The sequence below is a fragment of the Podarcis vaucheri genome (assembly GCF_965113315.1).
Source record: "Podarcis vaucheri genome assembly, chromosome: 7".
Taxonomy (NCBI): Eukaryota; Metazoa; Chordata; class Lepidosauria; order Squamata; family Lacertidae; genus Podarcis; species Podarcis vaucheri.
Window position 1 is genome coordinate 19,780,561 of NC_138765.1, and position 14,246 is coordinate 19,794,806.

The 14,246-nt window shown below is 45.5% G+C and overlaps 1 protein-coding gene across 1 annotated transcript; it reads left to right on the top strand.

Moving 5' to 3' along the window:
* The first annotated feature begins 661 nt into the window (after window positions 1-661).
* On the top strand, window positions 662-14,246 carry LOC309537328 (uncharacterized protein). The gene is made up of 12 exons (XM_082232187.1): window positions 662-796; window positions 2,023-2,046; window positions 2,886-2,942; window positions 3,482-3,505; window positions 3,878-3,925; window positions 7,953-8,000; window positions 9,489-9,521; window positions 11,198-11,278; window positions 12,061-12,090; window positions 12,398-12,424; window positions 13,695-13,718; window positions 14,174-14,246. Exons 1-12 carry the CDS (start codon window positions 728-730, stop codon window positions 14,222-14,224), a joined length of 516 nt encoding a protein of 171 aa, XP_082088313.1. The 5' UTR covers window positions 662-727; the 3' UTR covers window positions 14,225-14,246.

The following is a 14,246-nucleotide window of genomic DNA, read 5'->3' on the forward strand; positions in this document are numbered from 1 at the left end:
GTCCAGTAAAAGGCAACTATGGGGTGCAGCGCCCACCTCGCTTCAGGCCAAGGGAGCCGGCGTTTGTCCACAGACAGCTTTCTGGGTTATGTGGCCACAATGACTAAGCTGCTTCTGGTGCAATGGAAAACCGTAACGGAAACCAGAGCGCATGGAAATGCTGTTTTCCTTCCTGCCCCAGTGGTACCTATTTATCTATTTGCACTGGCATGCTTTTGAACTGCTAGATTGGTAGGAGCTGGGACAGAACAGCGGCAGCTCACCCCCTCTCAGAGATTCGAACCACTGACCTTCTGACTGGAAGCCCAAGAGGCTCTGTGGTTTACCCCACAACGCCACCTGCATCCCTTTTGCAGGTATTAACTATGCTGTGGTTAAAATGCATTAAACATGGCCTTGAAAATCAACAAAATGTATCTGTCCCACATAATGAAGTCCAAATGTGGTTGTTGAAGAGATATTAATATTCCATTACAGAGGTGTTTAAGAGTCCACGTAGCAGTTGGCTCTGGAAGCAGGGTGTCCTTTCCGCAAGAGTGTCCCTGTGATGAATCAGTTCCTCTGACCTTTCCTTCCAGATAAGGTAATTTGGCAACACTCTCAATGGGCGCTTTAAGTTTGGGCAGTGTGGCTTGTGGTGATGGGTCAATAAATAGCAGCTTCTGAGCCACAGTTCACAACTTTGAACGATTTCGCACCCGGGACGGAAGCCTGATCCCAGGCTAAAATGAAGCTCCCGGTTGTAGCTGCCGTTCTTTTAATCTCTGCACTTTGTGCAAGAGAAACGGATGCACAGGTGAGATGGAAACGGACTTCTAGGAAAATGCAGCACCAGCTGTTAATTGGATGCTAGTGGGGGGTGGGTGGGTGGGGACCTAAACCAATGTGAATCAAAAGTGTCATGTCATTTATTGACCAGAAGCCCCGAACCCAGCATTGCTCGGGAATTATCGAAAACAAAAACAAAATAAAAAATAAAAATTGGAACTAGTGGTTAAAATCAGGACAGTTTTTAAAGGTTCAGTTTGCTCTCTTGATTCAAAATGTCATCTGGTCCAAACATAGATGAAAACCTGCTCCTTGATCTCAGGAACCATCATGCAAGATTTAGTTATGGTAGCTTAAGAAGTATCCAAATGCATAGTGAACAAACAGTTTTCCAAAATAATTAATAGATACCTGTGCTTGCCTTCAGTGATATAAGTCAAGGCACTGTTTATAAAAACCAGAGAGTTTTGAGAGGGCATCTTGCTTGTAAGAAGAAGCAGTGGAGGCCAGTGTGGTAACTGTGTTAGTTGACTTATCTCAGTTTCTCATTTCTCTTTACCTCTGCTCTCCAAGTAGATTGCATTTAAGAAAAAGTAATTCTGAAAATTCATCAGCATTTCATTACGAATTTCTCCTAAATTTTACATGTTTGCATGCAATTTCCCCTAATATACACATTTCTGCAAGGCAGTACTCCTTAATGTAATACATTATGTATGCTGTTTTCACTAATGCTCACACTTTACCCTGGTATTGTGCATGCATGTTTGTACACATTACCTGGCTGGTAATTTGGAACGGTGACTGCATTTCAGTTTGCGCATTGTTTCAGAAAGGGCAGATTAGGACGGTTCGCTTTTAAATACAACCGAGTTGAATTTCTTCCCCACTCCTTCTTGCAACATGGAAGGTAACTGACTGATGTGGGGAGCTTTGTTTTAAAACCTTTTTTCCCCGTTTGTTAATGTCTCCCAATTGCGGACAGGGCTTGAGTCTACATACAGTGCTTCCAGAGAACGCAACAAACCCTTTCGTACTCGGATATAAAGAGAGTAACTAAGGCAGAACTCCTATGCGCACTTACCAGGGCGTATGTCCCATTGAACTCAATGGAAGTTACTTTTGACTCCGAATAGGAATAAATAGGATTGTACTGTGAATCCTGCTTGCAAATAATGGCTTATGTCGCAGAGTCTATTTCAAATTAAATTCATGGAAACTAACAGCATCGTTTCAATTGTTTTGTTATAGCAGTGGAATCCTGGTTTTGGTGCCTCCGTAAGTACGACACATTTTGTCCATCTGCTTTTGTTATGCTTTCTCCCAAAAAGGATGCTACGCGAGTAGGATCTGCGACAAAACACCCTCACTTGTTTAACAGGACCAGTCCTGTTCTGGGCTAGAATTAGCCATCTTCTTCCAGGGTCCTACTTGATCAGACCAAAGACCCATCTAGTCCAGCATCCTGTTCTCACAGTGGCCGATCAGATGCCTTTGAGAAGCTCCAAAGCAGCGCATGAGTACAACAGCAACTCTCCACACTTGTGATGCCCAACAACTGAAGGCAGTACACAGTTCTTGTGGCTAGTAGTAGCAGAAGCCTTAGCCCTCCACGAATTTATCGAACTCCCCTTTTAAAGCCATCCAAGCTTCCAGCTAGCACTAAATCCTGCGCTAGCGAATTCCATGCTTCAGCTATGCACAGGGTGAAGCATCCTCATGCTGGGGAGAAGAGTGGGCTGGAAAGGTTGCACTCATGCTCCTCTTGAGGGTTTTCATGAAAAATAAAATTCATTTTATATTTTTATTTTAAAAGAAGACATTCTGCCTCTTCTCACCCTGGGCTGGGCTGGTCAGCTTACAGGATCCTATCGAAAGCACTGGACCTGCCTAAGCTGTTATTTTCCTCCTGGAAAGGGCTTTTCCTGGAATGATCAGTTTTTGTGCAAATAAATTTCCACGTGGAGGCAGCCAAGAGCTATAGATAGGGATGGAATTTCCTGCAAATCTCAAATCTCAACAGCAAGCTTATCCACACTGATTTTTGGTTTCGTTGTGGGGATGTAAGGCGGGCAAGGAAAAGGACTGAACCACCTTTGTCTCTTGATCTTTTACAGGTTAGTTATTCCGGCCCAAATGTGCCTCCTCCACCTCAGCCTCAGCCTCCTCCTCCAGTAAGTATAAGAAAGTTTTCTTTGGGTCATTGTGACTCTGTGCTATGAGGTATGAAGCTACATAGCTCATTATATCAATTGGTAGTACCTAATTCAGGGGAGGGTGTTTATCAGAGGGTGCAGCTGGAGCAAGGTCTGAGGTGGTCTCTGTCTTCATTCTGTTCTCTTAGGTTGCTTATACACCATGCATATAAAGCAAATTCAAAGCTCACACAACCCCAAATCTTGGGAATTCAAGTATGTTATGGCTTCTGGGAATTGTAGCTCTGTGAAGGGTAAATTACAGTTCATAGGGTTCTTGGGTGGTATTGGGGATGTACGTTTATGCAGCCTTAATTTTTTAATGTTGAGGATGTATGTTTATGCAGCAATTTTTTTTGAATAATATTTGAACAGGGAGGGCATTCTGGGACAGGGAGCCACCACTGAAAAGGCTCTCTCTCTCTGGTCTTCACTTGGCGGTTCTGCTTGGCATCACTGTAATTTCATTGTGAAGATGTGAGTGTGACAAATAAGCTGTGCATCTCGATCTTTTTCAGGGTTCTTACGACGGCCAAAATCCGGTAAGTATGAGAAACGCTTCCTTGGACGATTCAGAGTATGGGGTATCAGACAATTTCGCTCAACTATTTTTTTAAAAAAATAAATTTTTATTGGTTTTTCACAATTTATATTAACACAAACAATACACAATACAAACATACAAACACAAAAACAAACATGTATAATTTCATATCCAATTTTTCTTAAAACTTATTTCGCTGACTTCCCCATCAAAGCCCCAGTGGCTGGCCCCAGTTTTTTAAGGACCTGGACTTGGCTCGTCAATACGTGCTGTGGTTCTGCTTGATTTCCATTGTGCTTCTGTAGGGGTGGTGTCTGGTGGGCAAGAGACAGAACGGAGCAACTTGCTTACGTATCTTGGTCTTTTTCAGGCCTATCTCGGTGTTCAGGCCCAACCTTGGCAGCCTCCACCTGCCTCAGTAAGTATGAGAAACTCTTCTTTGGAAGATTCTAGGTTCTTTGATATGGGGCGTTAGACTCTGCAGCTTGGTTTAGATATCACTTAGTAGTACATGGCTCAGAAACTGAGCTTTGGGGAATCAGCTGGAGCGGACTCTGAGGCAACCTTCGCTTGTATCCCTCTCTTCACTCTCTTAGTTCTTCAAATTACAAATAGGTAGCCGTGTTGGTCTGCCATAGTCAAAATAAAAAAAAATCCTTCTAGTAGCACCTTAAAGACCAACTAAGTTAGTTCTTGGTAAGTTAGTATGAGCTTTCGTGTGCATGCATCTGAAGAAGTGTGCATGCAGAGTGTATCTGAAGAAGTGTGCATGCACACGAAAGCTCATACTAACTTAACAAGAACTAAGTTAGTTGGTCTTTAAGTTGCTACTAGAATGGATTTTTTTATTTTAGTTCTTCAAAGTTTTTGGTAATACAGTGGTACCTCTGGTTAAGTACTTAATTCGTTCCGGAGGCCTGTTCTTAACCCGAAACTGTTCTTAACCTGAAGCACCACTTTAGCTAATGGGGCCTCCTGCTGCTGCCGCGCCGCCGGACCACGATTTCTGTTCTCATCCTGAAGCAAAGTTCTTAACCCGAGGTACTATTTCTGGGTTAGCAGAGTCTGTAACCTGAAGCGTATGTAACCCGAGGTACCACTGTAATGGTAATGAAGGCACCAGGAGGACCTCCCTGGAGAAGGCAGGGAGTCACCATCAAAAAGGTTCTCTCTCTGGTCTGCACCCACCACACTTCAGATGGAGGGGTTGTCTGGAGAAACGCCTAAGGTGACAATCTCAGTTGATACAAGAGAAGGCAGGCAAGCAGGTATTTGGCTCAGTGCTTTTAAGGATAAGAGAAGCACTTTGAAATAAGCTTGGAAACTCATTTTAAATGGAGCAGAACTATGTAAGGATGCTTAAAACAGAGTTCACAGACCTTTTTGCGTGTGAGGGCCACATTCACTGTTCATCAGCCCTCTGAGGGCCGCATGCCAGTGGTGGGTGTGGCCAAAATGAAACCCATGCACGTGCTCCAGGTTTCCCTGCTTATTTGGTTTATTTATATTGTATCCAAGGCACTGATACCCCCAGCTTTTAGTCAAAAAGACTGACATGCAGAAATCTCCATCAAAGACAGTCCCTGTCCCCAGACTCACAAACTAAAAAGACATGGCAATCTAAAGACAATCTAAAAAGACCAGAGATTTACAGAAGATTGGAAGAAGTATGTGAATTACTTGAAGAGCAACTGTAATCAACAAATTACGCTAGTAGGACTACAAGAAGTTTTGTAAGGAGAAATATACGAAGTGTTACAAAGTAGAGAAAGAGAGAGATAATGGTTATGAGTTTGAAATGTAATAGGGAAAATAAGAGATTAGACTGGAAAATTTTCAGACAGGACTGATGGAAGTCAAAAAAATTGAATAAGATGTAAAAGTATGTTTAATTACTGTTGAAAATGATATGTTAAAAACTAATATATATATATATATATATATATATATATATATATATATATATATATATATATATATATGCAGGTTTTGGTGTCTTCGGGTGTCTTCCCGTGTAAGAGTCGGGGTGTCTGTGCGACGTTTCGACGAGGTCTCACTCGTCATCTTCAGGCTGGTGCTTTCGGCTTCTTGTTACTGGAACAGAGCAGAGTCTGGTGTTTGAGTTCCTATAAATACTGTTGAGGGGTGTGGTGTATAGCCTCCAACGTTCTGGGCAGAGAGGAAGTTCCTAGATTAGTGTGCCTTTTCTTCTTTTGTTCCTTAATTACTTGAGGGATATCTTGGGTGATTTCATGAGTGATATTCTGAATATCACTGGGTGGGTCATTAAGTGTAGATTAGTTGCTAAAGCTTTCGTGTCTTGACCTCTTGAGCTTGTGAAGAGTTTTTCTGAGAAGATGGCTGTGCTGCATTTAGTTGTGCTCTGGCTTGGCTTCGTGTATAGGGGCGAGCTGTGGTTTTGTGCCTTGTGCCAGCCAGATCTGTGTAGGGATTGCAGGGGGGTGCAGCATCCGGAGGTGCCACTATAGTTTGGCTACTGGATGGAGTCTGTAATATGTCTGTGGAGAGGGTCTGGGTTTGGGTCTGGTGTGGTTGATTGGTGACGGCGTTCTGTGTGCCTCTGGTTCTGGTGTCGGTTTTTGTGGGGAGGGCTAATTTCCAGATGTCTGGTAGGCGGGACGTGTCGTCACGCTTGTTCATGTTGTGAGGGTGTTTCTCTATCTCGATGGCTTCCATGATTATTCTCTTGTGGTGATGTTCCATGTTAAAGAGCAATTTGGAATCTGCAAAATTAATTTCGTGTCCTGTTTCTTTCATGTGTTGGAAAAGAGAGGAAGTTTTTTCTTCTTTTTTGACGGCATTCTTGTGTTCTGCGATACGTGCATTTATTCAGAACACAAGAATGCCGTCAAAAAAGAAGAAAAAAAAAACTTCCTCTCTTTTCCAACACATGAAAGAAACAGGACACGAAATTAATTTTGCAGATTCCAAATTGCTCTTTAACATGGAACATCACCACAAGAGAATAATCATGGAAGCCATCGAGATAGAGAAACACCCTCACAACATGAACAAGCGTGACGACACGTCCCGCCTACCAGACATCTGGAAATTAGCCCTCCCCACAAAAACCGACACCAGAACCAGAGGCACACAGAACGCCGTCACCAATCAACCACACCAGACCCAAACCCAGACCCTCTCCACAGACATATTACAGACTCCATCCAGTAGCCAAACTATAGTGGCACCTCCGGATGCTGCACCCCCCTGCAATCCCTACACAGATCTGGCTGGCACAAGGCACAAAACCACAGCTCGCCCCTATACACGAAGCCAAGCCAGAGCACAACTAAATGCAGCACAGCCATCTTCTCAGAAAAACTCTTCACAAGCTCAAGAGGTCAAGACACGAAAGCTTTAGCAACTAATCTACACTTAATGACCCACCCAGTGATATTCAGAATATCACTCATGAAATCACCCAAGATATCCCTCAAGTAATTAAGGAACAAAAGAAGAAAAGGCACACTAATCTAGGAACTTCCTCTCTGCCCAGAACGTTGGAGGCTATACACCACACCCCTCAACAGTATTTATAGGAACTCAAACACCAGACTCTGCTCTGTTCCAGTAACAAGAAGCCGAAAGCACCAGCCTGAAGATGACGAGTGAGACCTCGTCGAAACGTCGCACAGACACCCCGACTCTTACACGGGAAGACACCCGAAGACACCAAAACCTGCATTCCTGTACCCGTGAAAATCTACGAAAGCATATATATATATATATATATATATATATATATATATATATATATATAAATATATAAATAAAAAGACATGGCACATGAGGAAAGAGGACTGGGGAGGGAGGAGGGAAAAGCAAGCTCAAACACAAGTTCTTCAAGTTACAGTTCGTATAGTTCTGCCCATGATGCTGTCTCAGATGCACCAGTAAAGACAGGTGTCACATTTCCTCCGTATAGTGTTGTTTCATTTATTTAACAACCAGAGGGTGGTTTTAATATTTATTTAAACACGGCCCTGTTCTGTGCTAGCTGCCTCACGCACAACTCACACATGCAGTCTGCCTCTAGCTGAGCAACTGGTATTCAGGAGCAGTTTATGGAGATGTGTGTCTGGCCAAAACTGAGTAACCTGTGCATTTTGATCTTTTCCAGAATTATGGTGGCGGTCCAAAGGGTTGCCATCTTGTGGTTTGGCTCAGGTGGCAAAATGTCTTGGGCCGACCCTGGCTCCAGAGCATGCATCATGCTGAATTATAGCTGTTTGTGGCTCCCTGCCATTGCATGGATGCGCCAGTACTGACAGTGTCTGGCCCCAGTTTTTTAAGGACCTGGACTTGGCTCGTCAAGACGTGCTGTGTTTCTGCTTGATTTCCATTGTGCTTCTGTAGGGGTGATGTCTGGTGGGCAAGAGACAGAACAGAGCAACTTGCTTACATATCTTGGTCTTTTTCAGGCCTATGTCGGTGTTCAGGCCCAACCTTGGCAGCCTCCACCTGCCTCAGTAAGTATGAGAAACTCTTCTAAGTTCTTTGATATGGGCCATCAGATTACGTGGCCAGTTTAGTAGTTCATGGTTCAGGGGGGTCAGGAAGTGCAGCTGCAGCAGACTTGCGAGGTGGTCTTCCCCTCTCTTTGCTATTAGTTCTCAAATGTCACCTGTGTGAAATTAATGACAGTGCCAGGGGAGCCTCCCTTTTAAAATGTGTCAGGGAGGGGAGGTTATTGGGTTGTTCTTGTTTTTATTTTGATTATGTGTTTTTATACAGTGGTACCTCTGGATGCTAACAGGATCCGTTCTGGAGCCCCATTCACATCCTGAGCAGAACGCAACCTACGTCTGCGCATCTGCGCATGCGTGGGTCGCGATTTGTCACTTCTGCACGTGTGCATGACGTCATTTTGAGTGTCTGCACGTGCGCGAGTGGCGAAACCCGGAAGTAACGCATTCCGTTACTTCAGGGTCGCCACAGAGTGTAACCTGAAAACGCTCAGCCTGAAGCGACTTTAACCCGACGTATGACTGTATTGTGATTTTATGTTGAGAACTGCCCTGAGACTTGCAAGCATAGGGTGGCATTACAAATTTAATAAATAATAATAATAATGGCATTCCAAGGTAAGGAGCTACCACTGAGGTCTCCAGTAGCAGTATTGGATCCAGGTGTTCTTCCAAGGGCGTACAAGCCTACAGGGCCTCCATCTTCTCAGGATTCAGCTTGTCATCTAGACCAGTGTTTCCCAACCTTTTTTGGGCAAAGGCACACTTGTTTGATGAAAAAAATCTCGAGGCACACCACCATTACAGCCCCATGACGTCAGCGCGCAGCGTCATGCCGGGAGGGACGCACGAAAGTATAAGTTTCGATTTTTTCCCCTCCCCCTTGCCGGGGAACCTCCAAGCTTTGGGGGTGGGGGGGGAGGAGGCAGCAAAGTGAGGCAGGGAGGAGAGCGCGGCTTGGCTGGGTGAGCTTTGGCAGGGGCAGGGAATGAGAGCCGCGAGGCGGGCGCTGCAGACGGAGGCGCTGCCCGCCGAGCTCGCAGGCAGCCAGGCAGGCAGACGGCGAGAGCCCCGCGCTGGGCGGCCTCTCCTCGCCGCCGCCGCCCCGCCTCTCGCCGCCCGACTCGCCCGCCTCCCTCCAGGCAACATCTCGCGGCACACCAGGCAACATCTCGCGGCACACTAGTGTGCCACGGAACAGTGGTTGGGAAACACTGATCTAGACGAAACTAAACCAGGGACACCAGTCCAGGGTTTGACCTGTGGACCCTGAAACCCGCCCCCCATGGGAATAATTGGCCCCCTGTGGTGATAAGTTCCTCACCCCTATCATATTTATTTATTTTTATTTCACAACGTTTATAGGACTCTTCTGATTGTTGTAAAACCTCTAGGCAGCTTGCAAACCTTAGGGAAGGCTTGTCCATATATTCAGTTCTGATTGCTATGGGAGAAAGCAGGATCAGTGAATTTATCTTTTAATTTTCGTAGCAGGTGGGCTTGTACGTTGGCTCCCCTGGCCCGGTGAGTATGACCACTTCTTTGACCTCCTTGTGTAATATCCCCATTTTAACTTATTTCTGCTGGGTGGATACACTCACGAGCTCTTGCTCGATTTTCTTGCAAGTTGGAGCTTTCTGACTGGCAATAACAATTTTCCTTTTCCCCCCAAGTCCAGAAGAATCTGCTTGAGACTATATCCCTTGTGCAGGAATGAAATTTGTGTAGCGGGAATCAGTGTGCTCTGAGCTGACCCGATGCCTCCGTTGAAATGCATACATTAGTGAAAACTCCACACAAAATACGTTCTGTTAAGCAAAATTGTACACAAACGTGTACATTTGGAGGACTAGCACTAAAATACTGATTCATTTCCACGAGGACTTTTCGAAAATTGCAAATGCGAAGTTTCAAAATTGCAAATGCGAAAATTGCAAATGCGAAGTTTCAAAATTGCAAATGCGAAGCTTCAAAAAATGACAAGCTGATATTGACAGATTTGCCTATCCCGAACTACAAATCCTCCCTAACGGGAATAGGGACTGGGTTATTTATTTACCATCCAAAACATTTATAACCTGCTTTTCCTGACCAGATTAACTCAAAAGCTGGGCTTGTTGGAACAGGGATGGGGCAAGGGAAATGTGTTGGCAACGTCAGGGGATGTTTGGGTTGGCCATGGTCTCCCAGTCGTGCTGCCTTGCCTCGTCTCGCCTCACCCAACAAGCACAGTACTGCCACTGCCTTCACCCCACCACTCACAAGCTACTTCTGCATGCTGGCTTGGGCTGATGGGAGTTGAAGTCAAACAACATCCAGAGGTCGCAGGTTCCCCATCCCCACTGGGCCCTCTTTGCTGTAATAAAGGTAAAGGTACCCCTGCCCATACGGGCCAGTCTTGACAGACTCTAGGGTTGTGCGCTCATCTCACTCTAGAGGCCGGGAGCCAGCGCTGTCCGCAGACACTTCCGGGTCACGTGGCCAGCGTGACGAAGCTGCTCTGGCGAACTGGCACCAGAGCAGCACACTGAAACACCGTTTACCTTCGCGCTATAAAGCGGTACCTATTTATCTACTTGCACTTAAGGGTGCTTTCGAACTGCTAGGTGGGCAGGAGCTGGGACCGAACGACAGGAGCTCACCCCGCCGCAGGGATTCGAACCGCCAACCATGCGATTGGCAAGTCCTAGGCGCTGAGGTTTTACCCACAGCACCACCCGCGTCCCATCTTTGCTGTAATAGTTTGGCAATAAACCAATTTCTTTGGAGAATCTGTGGTCACCCACGTGTTGCCCACTGTAAGCCCCATCATCCCTGGCCATTGGCCATCCTGAATGGGGCTGCCAGAAGTGAGAGGCCAACAAAATTTGGAGGACCACAGCTTCCCTATCCTTGGCACAGGTGGAAGCACACCTGTTCACCAGTGATTGAGTGTCATGGGACACCTGCAACAACTTGGGTTTCTGTGAACAGGCTTCTTTTTAATATGAAAAGGGAAAGAGTATAAAATACAATTAGAGGGAGGAAGATGTGTTTCTCTCATCCATCCAAACACGTTTTATAAATATGCGCGTGTGTGTGTGTAGATACACAAACACCCCATCACTGATATTTTAAAAGCTGGGAAGAGGAGGTGCCATTTGTTTTCTAAAAAGAAGTTTGTGCAAACAAAACCAACAATTCTTTCTTTCTTTCTGTAGCAGGGCTCTGGCTACTCTGGCAGTCCAGGGGCTCGTCCTTACCCTCCTCCCCCTCCTCCCCAAAACGGCTACCCTGGCTCGGTGAGTATGAGAAGTCCTTTTCTGTCTTCCCTATCTTTTCATAGAAACCATGTGAGCCGTCTGATCCTAGTCCTACCGATTTCCATGTCATCCCTCTGTCCAAACAAGTGCTGCCTAGGACCCCAGCCCAAAGCTTTGGGCAAGGGTCAATTATATAGGCTCACCAATCAGTGATCCACTGGGTTGCCAGGCCAGAGGTACCCCAGACCCTGAGACTTCAGGCCCCAAACCTGAAATCTAGGGGTGGTGAAATATTGCTTGAGGGATTCCATGTCAGCTACAACTCCTAAACAGATCTACCTGAAACCAACAAGCATGTTTAACACTGAGGTCCAGCACTGAGGGCCTTCTGGCGGTTCTCTCACTGCGAGAAGCCAAGTTACAGGGAAGCAGGCAGAGGGCCTTCTCGGTAGCGGCGCCCTCCCTGTGGAACGCCCTCCCACCAGATGTCAAAGAGAACAACAACTACCAGACTTTTAGAAGACATCTGAAGGCAGCCCTGTTTAGGGAAGCTTTTAATGTTTGATGTATTACAGTATTTTAATATTTTTTTTGGAAGCTGCTCAGAGCGGCTGGGGAAGCCCAGCCAGATGGGCGGGGTATAAATAATAAATTATTATTATTATTATTATTATTATTATTATTATTATTATTATTATTATATGCATAGGGATTGCTTCCAAGAATAAGACTGTGTTTAAGGTTCAGGGCACCTAAGCAGTTTCATTTCTGATGCGGAAACAAACAAGGCCAGATGACATTTTGTATTTGTATTTTTCTAGGGTGACGGTGGACAGAGTGTTGATGCATGGGTAAAATAACCTTTATTTACATGAAGTTGCGAATTCTCCTTGCACCGGGTCTCAAACGGATGTTTAGGTCTGTGCACCAGCCACAGCTGAGTCCTGAACCAATTCAAGGGGAACTGGGAGTTGCTTGAGTTGGGCTGAGATAGGCCTGGACGACTGTGGACCTATCTGGGTAGCTCAAAGCAATCTGGGGTTGTCAGGGGGAAGGGCATCGAGTGGGAAGCAGATGCAAGCACTGGGCAGGGAACTGGCTGGATTTTCCTGGGAGAAGGTAGCCTCTTTGAGTAACCAGTGCCTCTTTCCTTTCTAGTGGGAAGAGCTCATCAACAGTGTAGAAGTAAGTATTGAGAAGGGTCTTCTTTCTCTGGCTTTTTCATACAATCTCAGTGCTGAGAAAGAGGTTAGCTAAACAAAGAGAAGGGAAGTTGGCTATCGGGTTAGATTGTGTGTTTATTTGAGCCACTCCCATCTAGCAGGTAGCATGCGAATACTTGTATCAAGATTACCTGGGTCCAAATCTCAGCTAGGAAATTCCCTGTGTGACCTCTTGCGCAGCCAGGTCTAGCTCACAGGGTGGACATGATGATTAATAGGGATGATTAGTTAGCCTGTCCTGAGCTTTTCGAAGGAAGGCAGGATGAAATGGAACCACCTTCTTCTTCTTCTGCAATCACTTGTAGCCGAGTAAGACTGTCTTCCATAAACACGGTTTTAAAAGTGAGTCCGTAAGTGACTGTGGAGGCCAATCCTGGATCTACACGTCCTTCCACAGTAAGGATACAGTGGTACCTCAGGTTACATACGCTTCAGGTTACAGACTCCGCCAACCCAGAAATAGTGCTTCAGGTTAAGAACTTTGCTTCAGGATGAGAACAGAAATTGTGCTCCGGCGGTGCGGCGGCAGCAAGAGGCCCCATTAGCTAAAGTGGTGCTTCAGGTTAAGAACAGTTTCAGGTTAAGAACGGACCTCCAGAACGAATTAAGTACTTAACCTGAGGTACCACTGTATAGGTTTCCGGATGGGAGTTGATCATGGTGAAGGTTTGCCAAGCGTTTCTTCCTCTTAGCACGTTTCTCCCTTTCATCCTGTGTTCGAGTGTCTTCAGAACTCATGACACCTTTGGTAAAGGCTGTTCTCCAATTGGAGCACTCACAGGCCAGTGTTTCCCAGTTGAAATAGTATACTGCTGTTCAGGATTTTCTGGAACTGTTATTTACATAAGAAAAGACCATGGGCTTCAAGTGAATTTGTGCAATGAGTATTTTGTCCAGTCTCTGGCCAAGGCCCTTAGATTCCGCAAGCCAGTGGCGTAGCGTGGGGGGTGCAGGGGGGCCAGCCGCACCGGGCGCAACATCTGGGGGTTAGGGTTAGGGGGCGCAAATCCGCGGGTTAGGGGGCACAAATCCATGGGTTAGGGGGCGCAAATTACTTGCCTTGCCCCGGGTGCTGACAACCCACGCTACGCCACTGCCGCAAGCAATTCTTTCTGGGGGTATGTGCGTATGAGCCTGAGCTTCTCATTTCTCTTGTGAAGCCAACAGAAACAAATGATGAATTTTTACATGACTACTATTACTACTAATAATAATACTGCTATTATTTGTAGAACGAGTTCGGCGGCAAAAGACAAGTGAGTATAAATCCCATTTCTCCAATTGTGAAAGCTGTAACTTGGGGAGGAAAATTGTCCATATAAGTAAAATGTCTTAAGACTTTATCAGGCTGGTAAGGGACTAAACATTAAATGAAAAATAATGGAATGGGAATCTTGATGTGGCTGGAGGACTTGCAGCCTTCCTTAGATTTGGACGCTACTCCTGGAGCCGTGTGCAAATGGTATTTTCTTGGGGGGTAGCCGACACTTTTTTCAAGGGGGAGAAAATAATGCACCTCAGACATATTTTCAGAAAATGCATCTTCTGATACATTCTGTTCCAGTTCTATGGCCTAAACCTGAAACTAAAAAGCCCATTGTGTGCTTAAGAATCAGTGTGTGCTAAGGGGTCTGGGTGCCTAGGCAGGTTCTTTTCTGATACTGAAACAAACAAGATCAAATAACATTTGCATTTTTTCCCCTTTTTGTAGAGTTCTTCGCAGTCAAGCCCGGGACTGGTAAAATACATTTTGTTCAGTTAAGGTTGTCATTTCTGTATCAAGC